The 18,765-nt window shown below is 39.8% G+C and overlaps 1 protein-coding gene across 1 annotated transcript in view; it reads left to right on the forward strand.

Moving 5' to 3' along the window:
- Positions 1–11,319: 11,319 nt before the first annotated feature.
- The window catches only part of rlf (RLF zinc finger), a 38,815-nt gene continuing 31,369 nt past the window's right edge, over positions 11,320–18,765 (forward strand). The window contains exon 1 of the mRNA XM_048613077.1: positions 11,320–11,491. Coding sequence (XP_048469034.1) covers positions 11,363–11,491 — 129 coding nt within the window. The 5' untranslated portion in view covers positions 11,320–11,362. The remainder of the gene's footprint in view (positions 11,492–18,765) is intronic.

An 18,765-nucleotide genomic window follows, 5' to 3' on the forward strand; every position in this document is an offset into this window, starting at 1 on the left:
GGACACCAGGGGCCAGCGGTCTGGAGCGGGGACACCAGGGGCCAGCGACCAGCGAACCAAAGCAGGAATGCCACTGATCAGTGACGTGGTGCAAGGATGCCAGCAACCAGCGGCCTTGTGCGAACTATGGCAACAGCGGCCCCATGCGGAGCTTGAAGGCAGCCAGCAGTCAGACCACGTGGAGGCCCCCTGCGCTGGTCAGCTGTGTCCTTTTAACTTTGCTTCTTGTTTTTCTGACCAATATTCTACTGTGTATAGATGTAACTTTCTTTTCTCCTTTTCTCTATTCTATAACTAAGAATTGTAACTAGGTACTCTGCACCTGAGATGGTGCCCTGTGTTGGTGATATTGTTACACTGTAATTAATCTTGTAACTGAAAAAGCTGTACCTGGGTACCTTGTACCTAAGATGGTGCTGTAAGTGGCGACTAATAAACTTGTCATTGTATTCATTTGAATGTGATAATAAACCTACTTCAATTCAGTTAAAATATAAGGTTGCCAGCAGGATTGACCATTTCCAAAAATACCGGGATTTGTTGTTATAAGCTCTGCTCTCTCCTCCACTCCCATATATCTTCAGAAAATTACTTTACAGGTGGACATAAACAATGTGTTGACTGTTCGAAGAACAGCTGAACATTTTTCTCATTTCTTTGCCAATATTCCTGCCGAAATCAACACCACTGAGACACATTAAGTAGTCATTCATCTCCTTTACCGACCTGCTTTGTGTGCAAACTGTTTGCTCTGATTGACCTTATATTGGAGGGTGACTAGAATTTAACAATGGCTAAGTGGTTATGAGGCGCTTTGAAATTGCCTGAGGATGTGACAAGTGCTACATTAATACAGATTATTTATTACTTCTTGAGAATACTATCCTTTTGAGGTAAGTCGCCAGATTCTAATTTGTAGAAGACATCAAAATAGTCTGAATGGCAAACTTGTCAACTTTTTCCAGTTAACTTTTCCTATAAGCAGATGATAACTATATTCCAGGAGTTGTTTCTATCAAATCAAATGTGTTACTTTAAAATGTAGCACTGCTTAATCTTTATATTTTATAATGACTTCTGAATGGCTACATCAGTTGCATTTCTTGTATCTAAAATATCAAAACCAACAAAGGTGATTAGTATAAACCACACATTCTACAACTATACTTATTTAAATCTGGAAAGCAGGTCTGTATTGTGGTCCATGTTCAAGCAAGCATCTTATCAACTGTCCGAACATCTCTCTGTGGTTTAGTATCAAATTTTGTTTGGGAATTTGTTCCTGGAAAGCACCTTGGAATTCTTTACTATGTTATAGCTCTGTATAAATACATGTTGTTGTTGAAATTAAATAGGCTGTTTGAAGCAGAACTGTTTATGAACAGACAGAGTACTTGTTACGGAGGGAAAGGACATTAGAGTGTCAGCTTAGATAAAGTAGCAGTTCCCTGAGAACTTTGTTTTGCATCTGGACTACATTATGGAACAAATGTATTTACTTATTGATCTTCCTTCAGCGGAGACTGAAACTACTGTTTGTTTACCAAGGTTAAATCAAAGATCACTTACTTTACAGTTTCTGAGCTCACCTCTTACAAGTTACTTTCCAAATCCAATTCCCCTCACTAGAGGCATCATTTTCTCTCATACATCCCAGCCTTTGCAACAATGAAACCATAAGAAATACATGGAACCTTCCAAATTAATTTCCTGTGGCATTGAACAGCAGAAGTCATGCGCCACATTTAGTCTTCAGATCGAACAGGCAATTTGGAAATCACATGCAAGTGTAATTTAATGCCATATCTTAAAAATATGCCTCTTTCCTTGTTATTATGTGATCCTTTGATTTTATATTTTTACTGTTTAAGATAGAAAGCAAATTTGTCCTGGCCAATTTTTATCCTTCAACAATTATCACTAGAAACAGTTTGCCTGGTCATTGTCACATTGCAATGTCCCACGAAAGATGCAAGTTGCTTTTGGAAGTATATTAAAGACACAATATAAAAACAAATACTCATTTCTTCTTACCTTATGTAGTTTCTCCGGAACATGATTGTTAAATCTTTCTCTCCAAATCTTTCTCTTCAAAAATCTCCCAAATCTTTTGACCGTAATTCTCCTGAACCCAACTTCTGTTTCTCCCTTTTCATAAAATTCCTGTTTAATGTTGAAGTATTTTCTTTCTACTATGTAATGCACACAGAAGCACAGGTATGGTCTCCTCATGCTAAAGAAGTTTAATCCTTTTGGTCTCCCCAAATCCATTTTGCATGTGGTAATTTTTTAAAAAAGAGAATAGGGTCATATAATTTGCTGCAAACTTCCAGATGTTCTATTTTCTAAATGGTTAAACAGCATAGACCGAGAAGTTAATTTGGATGCCTAAAAGATTTTTCCTCGCCAATTGTTATTTACTTTTAAAAAAATATTCTTGGGACATTGGCCATCCGTGATTGCTCTTGAGAAGATTGGTATATAATGTACACTGGTATCATCTAGGACCCTGGGGTAGATTCATTACCACTAATCCTTCTTATTGGTGTTAATCTAGGCTACTGATACCAAGTGGGGAAGATGCTCACATGAAGTCTTTGGCAGTAGAGAGGCTTGGTCTTGTTGAAAAGAATATGTTTATTACATAGCACTTAACAGCTAGTTACATCTCTTGGTATTACATGGGCATCTCCTGTGAGACTTCAGGCTAGATTTCAGAGTAAGTATTCATTACTGTTTAGCCACATGGAATTTTAGCACTTAGCTTCTCCCTGGAACAGCCCTGGAGAAGGTTAAGAGGTGACTTGATAGAGACATACAAGATGATCAGAGGATTAGATAGGGTGGACAGTGGGAGCCTTTTTCCTCGGATGGTGATGGCTAGCACGAGGGGACATAGCTTTAAATTGAGGGGTGATAGATATAGGACAGATGTCAGAGGTAGGTTCTTTACTCAGAGAGTAGTAAGGGCGTGGAATGCCCTGCCTGCAAAAGTAGTAGACTCGCCAACTTTAAGGGCATTTAAATGGTCATTGGGTAAACATATGGATGATAATGGAATAGTTTAGGTTAGATGGGCTTCAGATTGGTTTCACAGGTTGGCGCAACATCGAGGGCCGAAGGGCCTGTACTGCGCTGTAATGTTCTATGTTCTATGTTCTATGTTCATATCCCTGTGGGTGGAGCTTATCATGTGATGCCAGTTAACCTTTGTATGTACTAACTGCCTTATTCAACAGAAAGTCCCGTCTTGAAATCACTGAAACCCGTGTGGTACACTCACATCCTCATCTGTAATGACCTGATGTTACTCAATTGCTTGATATATCTCCCCTGAAGGATGTTATTGAATCAGGCAGAATTTAATTGAATTTTGAACTCATACCTTTGGAGCATTATTCTGGGCATCTGTATGACTAGTTCAGAAATATTACCATTTTGGTACCATTCCCCTTGCTCATTTAGAGTCATAGAGCCGTATAGCGTGGAAACAGAGCCTTCAGTCCAACTCATCCTTGCCGACCAGATATCCTAAATTAATCTCGTCCCATTTGCCAGCATTTGGCCCATCTCTCTCTAAATCCTTAGCATTCATATACCCATCCAGATGCCTTTTAAATATTGTAATTGTACCAGCCTCCACCACTTCCTCTGGCAGTTCATTCCATACATGCACTGTGTGTGAAAAAGTTACCCCTCATGTCCCTTTTAAATCTTCCCCCTCTCACTTTAAATCTATGCCATCTAGTTTTTGAACTTCCCTTCCCTGAAAAAAAGACCTTGGCTATTCAACTGATTCATGCCCCTCATGATTTTATAAAATTCTATAAGGTCACCCCTCAGCCTCTGACACTCCAGGAAATATTGTCCCAGCCTATTCAGCCTCTCCCTATAACTCAAACCCTCCAATCCTGGCAACATCTTTGTAAATCTTTTCTGAACCCTTTCAAATTTCACAACATCTTTTCTTTAAAAAGAAGACCAGAATTGAACGCAGTATTCCGAAAGTGGCCTAACCAATGTCCTCTACAGCTGCAACATGACCTTCCAACTCCTATACTCAATGCACCGACCAATAGAGGCAAGCATACCAAATGCCTTCTTCACAACCCTGTCTACCTATGACTCCACTTTCAAGGAACTATAAACCTGCATTCCAAGGTCGTTTTGTTTGGCAACACTTATTGTTTTAAAAATATGTTTGTTGACAAATAATCCTCCCAGAGGATTAAATGGTAGCAGTGCGGTAGAGTGTGCCAAGTCACGATGCATCAGGTATCATTAGTGGAATTTAAAAGATGAATGGAGTCTTGCCTGCTCGCTGGGGAGTCAGCAAGAACCCTGTGTTGCCTTATTTCAGGAAGACCTGTTGCATTGTTGCCAGTCAGGCACTTAGCTTGCAACAGTTGGCCTTCCTCAGGATCAAGGACCCTTGGGCAAAAGTCACACCCACTGATTTGCTGGCCAAGCAAAGACTGTCAGCTATGCCACTGGACAGCGGCACCACTGGGAGATAGTAGCTCCTGCCAGTATTACATCCAATCAAGGCTCTATATTGCTAATGTATGCAGGTCACACAGGAGGGAGGATTGTGAGGTGGGGGGTATTCATGAAGAATGGAGGTAGGTAGAAAAAGCAGTGGGTAGCTCTTGATCAGGCAAATGTGGTTTTTTTTTCTTTGGTGTTCTGCATAGTGAGACCTCCACCCACTATTGGGTGAGCACCTGCAGCAATGTGACAAGCCTTTCGAATAGGTATTGCTTGGTGATGAGATAGGATGGTTTCCCACGAGCATTTTTATGACAGACTTTTATTTGACAAGCTGGGAAGATGGCAGGATCCCCATCCATCACCTTGGTGCTCAATTAAATGGCCCTGACACCAAATTTCCGTGGAAGGTTAGTGAGGGGGTGGGGAACATTAAATTTTGATTGTGGCCATTTGGACATTTTCTCCCAGGTAGTTTCAAAGATCTGCAAACCCTCCAGCAGCTCTAAAAGCCATGCACTAACCCAGTACCCAGTAGAATTTAATACTTTTTCCTTGGTTTAAAGTGAGAAGTTTGATCTCCTTCTACGCTACAGTAACTTGTATTTACAGTTCAATACTATTTATCAGATTGTATATGCCCAATAACAGCCAGGATGAGCTGGAAACAGAAAACTTAATGGATCCATTTCACAACCATTTAAATATTAGAACAGCATTGTGCTATTGCTCATTGTAAGAGAAGTTTTAAAAAAGTTTGAACTCAAGTAACAACTTTCTTGACCTCAAGACAGCTCAAAGTGCTTTAGAGCCAATGAAATATTTTTGAAGTGTAATTACAATTGCAATGTGGGAAACACAGACATTGTTTTGTCCTGAGTGAAGTGACGTAAACAACATTGTGACAATGACCAGATAATTTACTTTTGAGATGTTGATTGAAGGATAAATATTTATCAAGTGACTGGGAAAATCATTTTTGTCCATCTTCAAAGTATTGCCATAGGATCTTTTATATCCATCTGCCCTTGGTTCAATATTAGATTTGAAAGACAGTGCAACACTCCCACAGTACTGGTTCCACTATAGCATTGATTTTGTGCTCAAATTTCTGGAGTCAGATTTGCATCTATGTTTTTCTATGGGAAGCCATGCTCTGCCAAAGATTAGCTACGTAAGAGTAGAACCAGTTGCATGCAGAGTCACCCAGATGTATGGTAGTGAGGTGTTGGAGGAGGATGGCGTGGCCAATCAACCACATCAAAGGCTCCAGACAGGGTGTAAAGATTGAGGGTGGGGGCGCAGTTACCACAATCACATTGGATGAAATTTGGGACTTTGCAAAGGGTAGTTTTGACAAACCTGATTATATAGATTCAAACAAAGGATTGTGAAAAGCTGACAATCTCTTCATTTTCCCCATATTACTGCACACCATTACTATCCACATAATCACCTATTGCCCCCTTGAATGCCTCAATTGAACCTGCCTCTACCACATTTCCAGGCCGTGTATCCAGACCCAAATAGCTGTTTGAAAATTTTTTCTCTCACGTAACTGTTGCTTCACTTGTGCATCATTTTCAATTTGTGCCCTTGCGTTGTTATTTTTACAAGCATCAACAGCTTCATCTTATCTACTCTATCCAGCTGATTTATGATTTTGAAAATCTCGATCTGATCTCCTCTGAGCCTTCTTTTCTCCAGGGAGAACAGTTTCAACATCTTCCATTTATTCACATAGCATGAAGTTTCTCATACCTGGAACCTGTTCTAGTAAATCATTTCTGCACTCTCCAATGTTTTTGCATCTTTCCTACAATGTGGAGCCCATAGCTGTACACAAACAACTGATCACATCTTTTCAATCTTCATGAAATTCTGAAGGTTAGGCCTGACAAACCTCGTTGAATTTTTTGGAAAGATGATGAAGGTAGTTGACTCAGCAGTGGAAATATGTATGGACTTCCAGAAGGAATTTGATAAATCCCCTCAGAAAAGACTGATTGCTAAAATTGAAGTATGTGGAATTGCAGACAAATTAATGGACAGACTAAATTGACTGAGCAGCAGGATACATAGACCAAGACTAATAGGTAAGTACTCTAGTTGGTAGGATGTCACTGGTGATCAAAGTTTCCAAAAGATATGAAGGGAAACAGATAGTTTAGAAAGCAAGAAACTATTTCTACTGGTTAGGAAGTCTCCAACCAGGGGACAGTGTCCAAAAAGTAGAAACAAACATTTCATAAGTGCAATTAGGAAGCTGTGGCACTCTCAAAACGTGGCAGTAGATTGGAACTCTGTTTTGAAAATGGAAATTGATACTTGATCAAGCATTAATTTTAAATGAGATCAATCAATTTTTATTAAATGAAGATAAGAAGGGCTATGTGGCAAAGACCCATTAATAGAATTAGATTGTGTTATAATTCCCACATAGACTGAAAAGAAGACAGTTAAAAAGTTGAATATCCAGTGACTGAAATGACATAACAAAAAGAGATATAGAATTAAAAATTTTACTGCAACAAATGAACTAAAAGCAACACCATCTAAACAGTGATAACAAGGTGTAGAGCTGGATGAACACAGCAGGCCAAGCAGCATCAGAGGAGCAGGAAAGCTGACGTTTCAGGTCTGGACGCTTCTTCAGAAATGGGGGAGGGGGAGGGGATTCTGAAATAAGTAGAGAGAGAGGGGGAGACGGATGGAAGATGGATAAAGGAGCAGATAGGTGGAGAGGAGATGGACAGGTCAAGGAGGCGGGGATGGAGCCAGTAGATCCACTGAGGTCTTTCCGGAGGGAGGAGGGCAACTTCTTCAAGGTATCTCCTCATCATCTAAACAGTATTCACTAGACAATTTACAGACAATAAATTCCACATTTAGCTTTTAAAATGACAGAAAGTTGCTTGCTACAGTTATTCTTCACACTTTAGCTTAAGAGACAATTCATTCTCCAGGAACTAGTACCAAAGTAACTCTTAGCTTCTAATGGTTTGTTTCCTTTTCTTTCTTTCCCAGCCGGGAATCCCACAACTGACTTTCGCTGTGAGGGTTATACTGGAGAATCCTTCCTTTCAGCCTTTGATGGGCGAATTGTCAGTCTCTTTAAATCTTTGCAAACTATATCTTTTCAATCAGAGCACAATCTCCCACCCACATTTTGAATGTTAACCCACAGAGTCAACATTTTCTCTCTGGCAGGACTGGCTGCCTCTAACTCTTACTGCCTGTCAGATTGTTACAACCTGGTGAGTGTCTGTGAGTTTCAGTGACAACTAGAAAGAAACTGCAACCTGATATCACAATAGTTTTCTATTGACTTTTTCTCCTCCCAAAGCCCACCTCTCTGGCAATGTGAATCCAGGTAGAAGTGCTAATTAGTTAACTTCTAGATCCCAACTCCAATCCATCATGGAATTTAACAGACAGCTTAAGTATAACTGTTTCTAAAGCCTGATGTTCCTAGTACCTCTCTTTGAGACATGGCAACTAGCAATTGAGCCCCAATCAGTATTGTTGCATTTGAACAAAAACAGAAGTTGTTGGAAAAGCTCAACAGGTCTGGCAGCATCTGTGAAGAAAAATTAGAATTAATGTTTCGGGTCTGGTGACCCCTTCCTCAGAACAGACATTTGACATTGTTCATTGGTCTGAGCATCTTGAGCCTTCCTCCCAGTCAGTCATTCTGAGCCTGCCATGTCCCATAGCAACTGAGCCATCAATCTTTGTTGGGGACAATTCAGAGCAAGCTGATGACCCTGTCACTACTCAAGTTTTTCTTAAAGTAGTAATCCCCAAGCAAATCATCAGATTTATTATTATGTGTGACCAATTTATAAACTTTTTTTTAATCATATACAAACCATTACTTCCTTTGTCAGCTGCAAGTGACCGACCTTTCTCTTTGTTATAGATGCAGCATTGAAAGCATCCCATCCGGTTGCATTACAGCTTGGTATGGCAACTGCTCTGCCCAAGACCACAAGAAATTATGGAGAGTTGTGAATGCAGCCCTGTTCGTCACAAAAATCAGCCTTCTTCCATTGACTCCATCTATACTTACAGGTGCTTTGAGAAATTAGCCAACATAATCAAAGACTCCTCCCAGCCCGGTTATACTCTCTTCCACCCTCTTCCATTAGGCAGAAGATATAAAAGTTTGAAAACACGTACCAATAGATTTAAGAACAGCTTCTTCCCTACTGTTTTCAGACTTTTAAACAGACCTCTCATATATTAGTTTTGATCTTTCTCTGCAGCTTCTCTGTAGTTGTAACACTATATTCTATTACCCTGATGTCTTTTATGTAAGGTTAGATTTGTCTGGTTAGTATGCAAAACAATATTTTTCACTGTACCTCATTCCATGTGACATAATAAACCAAATCAAACTAAATCAAATCAAAATGTCGGTGGTTAGAAAGAAAAAAGGAAATGAAACAAGTTTCCACTGAATTTTTTCCTATAAAATTACAAAACAATTGGCACACAAGCAAATCAATAATGCAGTAGCAAACCTGTCCTATAAATTAATTACCTTCACTCTTTATTTCCCAACAAATTTCTACAAATAGAAGAAGACAAGTTTATCTGGCTGTAGCTGAAGATAATGGAGTAATAATTGTATACTTGAAATCCAAACTGATCTGCATGCCAACACACACAGATTGGAATTTGATTAATTCCTCCCAGCTCTGCACAACACTAACTATGCATTTCCCCACAAATATCTGCAAAGAAAATATAAGAAAATAAACACAGATTTTTACCTTATGGATTGTTGATTGTAGATGTTTGAGGTCTGTCTCTCTCGAAATGTCTTCAATGCCAATAAACTGTTCACAGTATTCCAGATATGCTCTGACTTGTGTAATATATGGTTTTAGCTTGACCTCCCTATTTTTACAGTCCAGTTCCCTTTGAAATAGAAATAAACAGTTCATTTGCCTTCCCAATTACCCGCTGAAATTAGATGCTAGCTGTTTGTGATTCATACAATTAAACCTCCAAAACCCTTTGTGCTGCAGCTTTCTGCAGCTTTTCCCAATTTAAATAATATTCAGGTCCTCTATTCTTCCTGCCAAAGTGTGCACTTTCCCACATTATATTCCAATCTGCCAAGTTTTTGCCTAATTTCTTAACCTGTCTATATCTCTTTGTGGACTCCTTGGTCATTCTCATTATTCCCACTTCCAACTATTTTTGTGTAATCTGCAAACTTGGTTTTTATGCATTCACTTACATCATTCAAGTCAGTAATAGATCTTGTAAATAATTTTGGCTCCAAACCTGATCCCTGTGGTACTCCAGTAGTTACAGCTTGCCATTCTGAGGCTATCTGCTTTACCTCAACACTATTAGTTAGCCAATCCCTTACCCATGCCAATATATTTCCCCAAAACTATCAGCTCACATTATGTAATCGTATGTGTTATATCTTACATTGGAAAGAAATATGAACCTGCAGACTGTGTGTGATCGCACTATAAAAGTAAAAGTGAAGTTGCTATAAAAATTGTTCACTACCCACAGTTTGATATCCATTTATAGCACTGCCCACAGGTTGGTTAGCTTGGATGACTTGCAATTCAGAGTAATGCCAACAGCGTGGGTTCAATTCATGTACCAGCTGCAGATACCATGAAGGAATCTCCTTCTCAACTTCTCCCCTCACCTGAGGTGTAGTGACACTCAGGTTAAACCACCACCAATGATGACTATCTCTTGAGAGAGCAGACCTTCAGTGTATAATTACACCATAAATATTATAAATGGAAATCAACCTGAGGGCGAATGTGCTCCAAATGTTGTAAAGGAATATCAACCCATTAGCTGTGTAAAATTGCATTATAAATATTATTAAGGAATATCAACCCGTGGCCAGTGTGTAACATAGAATCCATAAAGTGTGGAAAGCAGGCCATTTGGCCCATTGAGTCCACATCGATCTTCTGAAAAGTGTCTCATCCAGACCCATCCCCTTACCCTATCCATGTAACTTTGTATTTACCGTGGCTAACCCACCTAGCCTTCACACCCCCTGGGCAATACAAGGTGATTTGGCATGGCCAATCCACCTAACCTGCACATTTGTTCTGTGGGAGGAAACCGGAGCACCTGGAGGAAACCCACACAGACATGGGGAGAATGTGTAGACTTCACACAGTGCCTGAGGCTGGAATCAAACTCAGATCTGTGGCGCTGAGGTAGCAGTACCAACCACCGAGCCACCTTGCTACCTACCATGTGCTTTATGTGTAATAAAGGGATCTAATCCCTTGGAGATAGTAGGAACTGCCGATGCTGGTGAAGCTGAAAATAACAAGGTGTAGAGCTGGATGAACACAGCAGGCCAAGCAGCATTACAGGAGCAGGAAACGTGACATTTCGGGTCAGGAGCCTTCTTCAGAAAATTTTTGAAGAAGGATCCAGACACGAAATGTCAGCTTTTCTGCTCCTCTGATGCTGCTTGGCCTGCTGTGTTCATCCAGCTCTACACCTTGTTATCTAATCCCTTGGGTAGTATATGGCTATATTCTACGAATTATAAAGGAATACTTACTTGTGGCCAGTGTGTAACTGTGCTTTAAGTGTTATGAAGGAATATAATCCAGTGTGTAATGTATGACTACTGTGTTTATTATGAAGGAGTAGCAACTTGTGAGCAGTATGCTTTTTCTATGTAAACAAGGAAAACTGTCACAGGCCTGTGCGTCAGTGTTGCGAGGGGCGGAGCTATGGACACGTCCAGTATGCGCGATGACGCCACAATGAGGGCGGTCGCTCCCTTCCACGGGGCGGGCGGAAGAAGGGAGGCGGGGTTGATCACGTGAGCGGTGTCTACGCGCAACAGTGGAGAGCGAAGATGGCGGATGGCGAGAGCGAGCAGGCCCCTGAGCCTTTCACCGAGCGACTAAGGAGAGCCCAAGCCGAGCTGAGGAGGCGCGGCCTGTCCGAAGAGTCCTCGGTGCAGTACTGCCAGCATTTCTGCGAGGTGGGCCGATAGTTCTGCTGCGGTATATAAGAGTGAATAGCCGGATGGTGGCGGTGGTTTGGGGGGCGGGGAGGGAAGACGAAGGGTTGTTTTCTTGGGAGACTCGGAGCCGGGGACGGACGCAGGGTGGACGGGAAGGGATGTACTCTAGTGGGGTTTTTCTCTCTCTCTCACTGGGCCCGAGTGTGTGGGAGGACATTATAACTATCTTCTGTTCGCCACCCCTATCCCAATTACTTCGTCTGGCTTCTTCTCAGTGTATAATCATTGCGGTTCAAAAGTTAACCGTTAAACTAGCCCTTTTTTTCAAATGTTCAGCTCACGCACTCCAGTCTCGAATAGTTAATGGTGATTCTTGCACCCCCCCGCGCCCCCCCCGGCCAAGGTGTTGCTTCAACACCGAACAATGGCCTGAGAGAACAACCTTTCCAACACTCAACAGGGGCAAATGAGATTTCCAAATAATCCACCTTTTCAAATGAATATATTGCCATTTTGCACGAAGTGGGCGCAATCTCAAATCGTAAATCCTGGTGGTGAAGACTAGAGTTTTATAAGATAATGTAGATGTAAGTAGATCTGGTGCTGCACTGACTGATCGGATATGTTAACCTTTCTTCGAATGCTATCTGTTTAAGTCGGCATTTGCTGATTCGATTAAGCGTCTTAAATGCTCCAAATCTGTTGAAGTTTTGTGAATTTTGTTTTGCACAATTTAACTTTTTAGGAAGTTAGTCTCTCGTGAAGTCAAAAATATACTGAAATCCTGAGCCTCCATTTAAAAACGATGAAGCTGTAGTGGTTTGTTTATGTCATGTTGGGGTAATGGTGTTTAATTTTATTGGTCGTGTGTGTATCGCAGTTCACGCATGTGTGGGGCTTGTTTATTTGGTAGCGTTGAATACAGCAAAATAAATGTTGGGCACCAAATCTGTGCAAGATCATACAAATTGGTCATGTCATATTTAACTGAAATTCTAAAGTAAGGTTTAAATATTTTGCTTAGGGTTCTGTTTTATTTGACTAATCTTAATTGTGCATTTAATTTTCACTGCCGTTTTACTGTCTTGTATGTCTTTTAGTTTTTTTCAATGGCTTGTCATATTTTTTCTGTACTTCTAATAGTGTTTGAGTTTGCTCCAGTTTGTAAGATAAGGATGGATGTAAAATTGAGTGTAGTTCAGTGTAGATCACTTCTCTCATCCATTTGTAATTGTTGGTAGAAACAGGAAGTTGTACTGCTTAGACTTTAAGCTTTGCATTTTAGATTAAAATAAATAATCTCATACCAGCATAGTGGGTATGTGTAGTGTCAGAGCAGTGTGTTGAACTCAGTGATGCACAATTCCAAATGTTATGCATCACACCTGGGTTAAATTATTTGTATTTAGTCCTATTTTGTGTTGTTTAAAATTCTGCTACAGAAATGTTGCGAAATTCTGATATGTTGAAGGGGATTATTGTCTCTGAATTCTGGAACTTTGAGGAGTAGAATTTAATGAGATCACAATAGGTGGGAGTGTAACACACGTTCTCTTATTTGCAATAAAAGTTTAAAAGATTAAATAAGTTGTGTAAATGGCATTTTGTGACACTCGTAATATTCTGCTGGAAGATATTGCTCTGAATGCCTTAATTTATATACATTTCAATGGGAGCTGCTTGTTTACTTTTTTGCTGTAACACGTGAATTGGGAGCATGGGTCGACTGCACGGCCCTTGAGAATGCTCTGCCACTCAAAACCATGGCTGATTGCTCCACATTTCATCCTATTTCTCATAACCTCTGACCTCCCCACCCTGATTTTGCTTTAACTGTATTCAAAGCCTTTGCTTTCACAATTTTTGAGAGAGATTTCAGATTGTTGAAAAAATGTTCTCCTTATCTCTGTCTTAAATGGGCAACCCCTTTTGAAAGTAGAGATTTTTTAAAATTGGAAACACCCTTTATTCTGCCAGTGAAGATCCCTCAGGATCACATGTATTTCATACAGTTGTTGCTTACTGTTCTAAATTCCAGTGGATACAGGTCTCCAACATTTTCTGAGACAGTGCGCATAATATTGTTTACTTGATTCGTTCATCTAAATTTGGAGCTTCATTCAGGTGTGCATGCTTCCCTTTTTGCCAATATGCAAACAAACCAGACATTACTGATTTTCTGAAGAAGGGTCCAGACCCGAAACGTCAGCTTTTCTGCTCCTCTGCTGCTTGGCCTGCTGTGTTCATCTAGCTCTATACCTTGTTATCTCAGACGTTACTGATGGAGCAGTTAGTTTAAAAAAAAATTAACATGGGGTTTGGGGGTTACAAATAGTCCAGCTTCAACTTGCAACCTTCTAGGAGAAAGGTGCTGTCTCAAATCTTAAAACTAGATAGTGAAAACTAGCATTTTATAATTCTGATATCCTCTAGTTTTGGACTCCCCTACCCTGGAGGAAAAGACCTTGGCTAGTGACAGTATTTATGCCGCATGATTTTATAAACTTCTGTAAGGTCACCCCCTCAGCATCTGACATTCAAGGGAAAATAACCCCAGCCTCTCCCTATAGTTCAAACCCTTCAACCCTGGCAACATTCTTGTAACTCTTTTCTGAACCCTTTCAAGTTTTGCAGCATCTTTCCGCCAGCAGGGAAGCCAGAATTGAATGCAATATTCCAAAAGTGGCCTAAACTGATGACCCGTATAACCGCCACATGACTTCCCAACTCCAATAATGCACTGAGCAATAAAGGCAAGTGTACCAAATGCCTTCTTCACTACCTTGTCTACCTATGACTCCATTTTCAAAAAACAATGAACCTACACTCCAAGGTGTCTTTGTTTGGCAACACTCCCCAAGACCTTACCATTAAGTGTTGAAGTCCTGCCCTGATTTGCTTTACCAAAATGCAGCACCTCAATATATCTAAATTAAACTATCTGCCACTCCTCAGCCCAGTTACCCATCTGATCAAGTTCCCATTGTTCTGAGGTAACCTTTGCTGTCCACTACACCATTGTTTCTGATGTCATTTGCAAACTTACTAGCCATAGCTCCTATATTCACATCCAAATCATTTATATAAATGACAAAAAGCAGTGGACCCAACACCAATCCTTGTGGCACACTGCTGGTCGCAGTCTTCGAGTCTGAAAAGTAACCCTCCACCATCACCCCCTGCCTCCTATCTTCATGCGAATTTTATACCCAAATGGCTAGCTCTAACTGGATTCCATTTGATCTAACCTTGCTAAGCAGTCTACCATGTGGAGCCTTGTCTAATATCTTGCTGAAGCCCATATAGATAACGTCCTCTGCTCTGTCTTCATCAGTTTTCTTCATCACTTCAAAAAAATCTCAATTAAGTTAATGAGACATGATATCCCCACGCAAAGCCATGTTGACTATCCCTAATCAGATCATATTTTTCCAAATACATATGAAGCATGTCCCTCAGAATACCCTCCAACAACTTATCCGCCACTTCAATTAATTTGTCAATGTTTTTTTATCCTGCCATGGCCTTACCCCTTAAATTTACTGCATCTGTGCAACAGTCTGAGACCCTCTGTATTCTTCTAACTCTGATTTCTTCAGTATCGTGATTTTAATTAATTTGTGCTGGTAGTGAATGACCTGAGGACGTGGGATTCCCTTACTATCGTTTTTTTTTCACTTCTCTTTATAATGCTCCAGAAAACCTACCTCTTTGATCTAACATTTGATCACCCTTTCTAATTGTTCAATGTCATTCAGCATCTAGTATTTGCTAATTTTCAAACAAAGAACCAATGTAAGTTGTACTTCCATGCTAGTTTTGCTAGCTCATAATGGATACAGCTACGGGCATCATAGAAGTATGAATACCTCATGAGTAAAACAGTTGGTTGCCCTTAGTGATTTTGGCAAGTTTTATCTTTGCTAATGGCTATCAGACGTCAGGTGTCAGTGATAATAAAGCAAGAGATACTTGTTCTGCTTTGAGATAACATGATACTAATGTTTGGAAAGATTTTGGCTGTGATAGTAAATTTGAATATTTTGTAAGAACAAATTGTTGTGTGGATGACTTGTGCAAAAAAGATGTATCGTCAGAATAATATGGGTAGTTCTGATAAGTTTCCTTCGTGTTAAGGTAGACCTTGTCTAAGGGGTTGTCTAATGACTATTTAATATACCATTATGCATATATTAGTGTCCCTCATGTAAACACAACTCAGTTTCCCATTTACAGCATGAATTTGCATCCTTATATAACATATTTGTTGGGACTACTTTTAAATGGCAATAACTCTCCTGGGAAATATTGTTCCATTTCCCAACAGAGGAGAATTTTTCTTCAGCTATACTTTGTGGGTAATGGTTCACTGAGAATGCGTATATTGAGTCTCGTGGCAGTATACCATTTAATAGATTGAAGCTAAATGATATAGTTGCATAGTTATGGACTAGGTTTATTTGGATCCAAGATAGACATGAAATAAGAACCAGATTGAGGTCCAGACAGATTAATCACAACGCAGCGCAGTTGCTAAGCAAGGTGTCATAGGAGAGGTTTGATTTTTGGAAAGTGATAGGATCAGTTTCCTACTTTGAGATCAGTTAATTCAACACAGTGCGGAAGTGATCTGGATTTCCAATTCTGATCTGTTTTACATCCTCTGGAGCAGGTATTTAGATCAGAGAAAAGCAGACTGCTGGCTGTTATGACACCCACTTAAGCAAAGGTATGAATACTGGCCAATCGGTTCTGTTTCTTCCAACACCACCAATAATGTTTGACTTCTACTAGGTTACAAAGCAGCTCACGTCTGCTGCCTTTTTTTTTTGCCCTAAAGGCCATTCTGAATTGAGCCAAGAAAGTGCAATGTTCTGTGGGTGTCAGTTTAAAAATCGGTCTTGATTATATTCTTAACCGAATCCTTTACACTGGCGGTTTCAGATGCACTTGAGACAAGGGCACTCAGCTTATCATAACTTATTCTCCTGAAGCTCCCAAACAGTTCCTCCCTCCATTCTTGTCACACTTCATTTCACTTAAAATTAATTGCTTTTGCTATTTCCTTCCCTGCACCCTCCACCCACCCAGAGATCCCTTTTTCAGACTGAAGGATAATTGAAAACCTATTTCAGACATGATAGTGTTACTAAATTTGTTTATTTTATCCACTGCCACCTTGTTCTACAGTCAGGCTTTTGTTTGCAGCAGTGTTTCCATGTTCCTTTACAGTCCTTTTAATCTTGTGTACGCTCTCCTGTTATCACCTCCTTTTCAAGGCTGAACCGACTAAGCTTTCTCTGTCTCCTCATCTTGGTCATCTGATACTCAGGCTTGTAGCTCTCCTTTAGCCAGCTACTAGTATTTGAAATCTTGTCTGGTATCTTGGTGACCAGAATTCAGGCATAGCAATAGAGTTTATTTGACTTGAACATTGTTCTAATGAAGCAGAGTTTTATTTTAGCTAGATCTTTGAATTATCTGTGGGTTTTGATTGCTGGCCTGCAGCAATTGGATATGTTGAGTATTGAGTCAGTACAAACCTAGATGTTGCAGCATCATTCTTGGCTACCTTTTGGTCACTATTTGGGTATATTTGTTTTTGTTAAATATGGTTGTTCTATGACCTACAAAGTGAATATAGTAAAACATGTAATTCTTTGTATGCCAAGTGTGATTCACCTGTCTGTGAATTTGCAAAGAACATCTCTGAATTAAAATTTCTAAAATGGATATCTAAAAGTGAAGATCATCCGACCAATTCTTAAATCTCTCCACTCAGTTCCTTTTACCTTTTACCTGCCTATCTCATCCATTTCCATGCTATTATTTTGAATTTCCATTACTTTAATTTTTAGATGTTTGTTATGTGAAACTGTATTTCTTTAAAGAAAGTCGTGGGATTAAAACCAGATAGCAAACTATCTCTAGTCCACAAGTAATTTGTAGTTCCACCACTGGCTCAATACAAGACTCCCTTCCAATGCTCACATCCCAGTGAAAGAGTAATAAAACAGATTCAACTTTTCTGCACTGTGTGCTTCAGTACATCGCTTTTTATAACAACATTAGGGTTAATCATTTGACTTTCAGGCTGTATCACCATTTATTGTGAAGGCTGATCTATCTGACCTCCCCTGCCTTGCGTGAAGCTAATAATCACATGATTCCCTTTTCTAAAAATACATGGTTCTGTCCTGAATGTGTGCATCCGTTATTGGGATTGGTCACCGCAGACGGCTACAGTAGTTTTGAGTTTCATTTTTGTTATACACGTAGAAAATAATCAATTTGGAGCCATCACTGGGGAGATTATAGTTTGGTTGGTTGAGAGCTTGATGAATACCATAAGTTGAGCTGTTCCTCAAAGATGAAGAGGCAAAGGGTAAGACAGAGTTTTCTGAAGGCTCCAAAATCATGAATGGATTAAACGAATTCTGCACAAATGGTTAGAGTCAAAGGGTATTGGAGGAGAAATCAGTCTCAAGGAGGTTGTAGAACATGGGATGGATGAAGTTAAGGGGTGAAGTTCTTTGCCTACAGACCTCGATGCTGGCCTAAACATAAATAGGTCACCCAAACAGAACTGGTAAAATTGAGACTGAAGATAACCGTTTTCATGATATTTATTCTGAAGCAATTGGCTCTCTTTTTGTATTTGGCAATAAATTGTGGGTGGCATTTAATTGCCTGTCCCTCATTTGGTATGAGAGATGCACTATTTAATGTCTGTCAGTTAGGCAATGAAAATCATCTACATTTGTTTAAACTTCAGTATGTAATGGCTCGTTGAAACTGGAGCTTGATCTCAATTGTTTAATTTCTAACTACTGGCATGTTGCTGTTAGTAGAATTTTGGGAACACTTTTCACTGACTTCAAGATATATATGGCAATAAAATCATTCATTCATTCTTTAAATTTTGAGTTTTGTTGTATTAAAGTTGGTTGTTTTCACTGTAGCTTTGATAGTTGGATTTAAAAAAAACCTGCTGTACGCTTCCAAACTTGTTTCTGAAGAGATTGTTTCCTTAGGTTCTAATTTTTCATTAACTATAAATGGTGATAGCATGTTTTTGATTCCTACTGCTAGCTTAAAGCATCAGTATATGGTTTAAATAAAATAGATTTGTTCAATTTGCTTACCACTGTCAGCATTCCACGTAGGTGGAAGGCACCCATTAAATAAGATGACTCCATTAATGTAGGATAACAAGGTGTTGAGCTGGATGAACACAGCAGGCCCAGCAGCATCAGAGGAGTAGGAAGGCTGACGTTTCAGGCCTAGACCCT

Source organism: Rhincodon typus, chromosome 27 (assembly GCF_021869965.1).
Source record: "Rhincodon typus isolate 14 chromosome 27, sRhiTyp1.1, whole genome shotgun sequence".
Taxonomy (NCBI): domain Eukaryota; kingdom Metazoa; phylum Chordata; class Chondrichthyes; order Orectolobiformes; family Rhincodontidae; genus Rhincodon; species Rhincodon typus.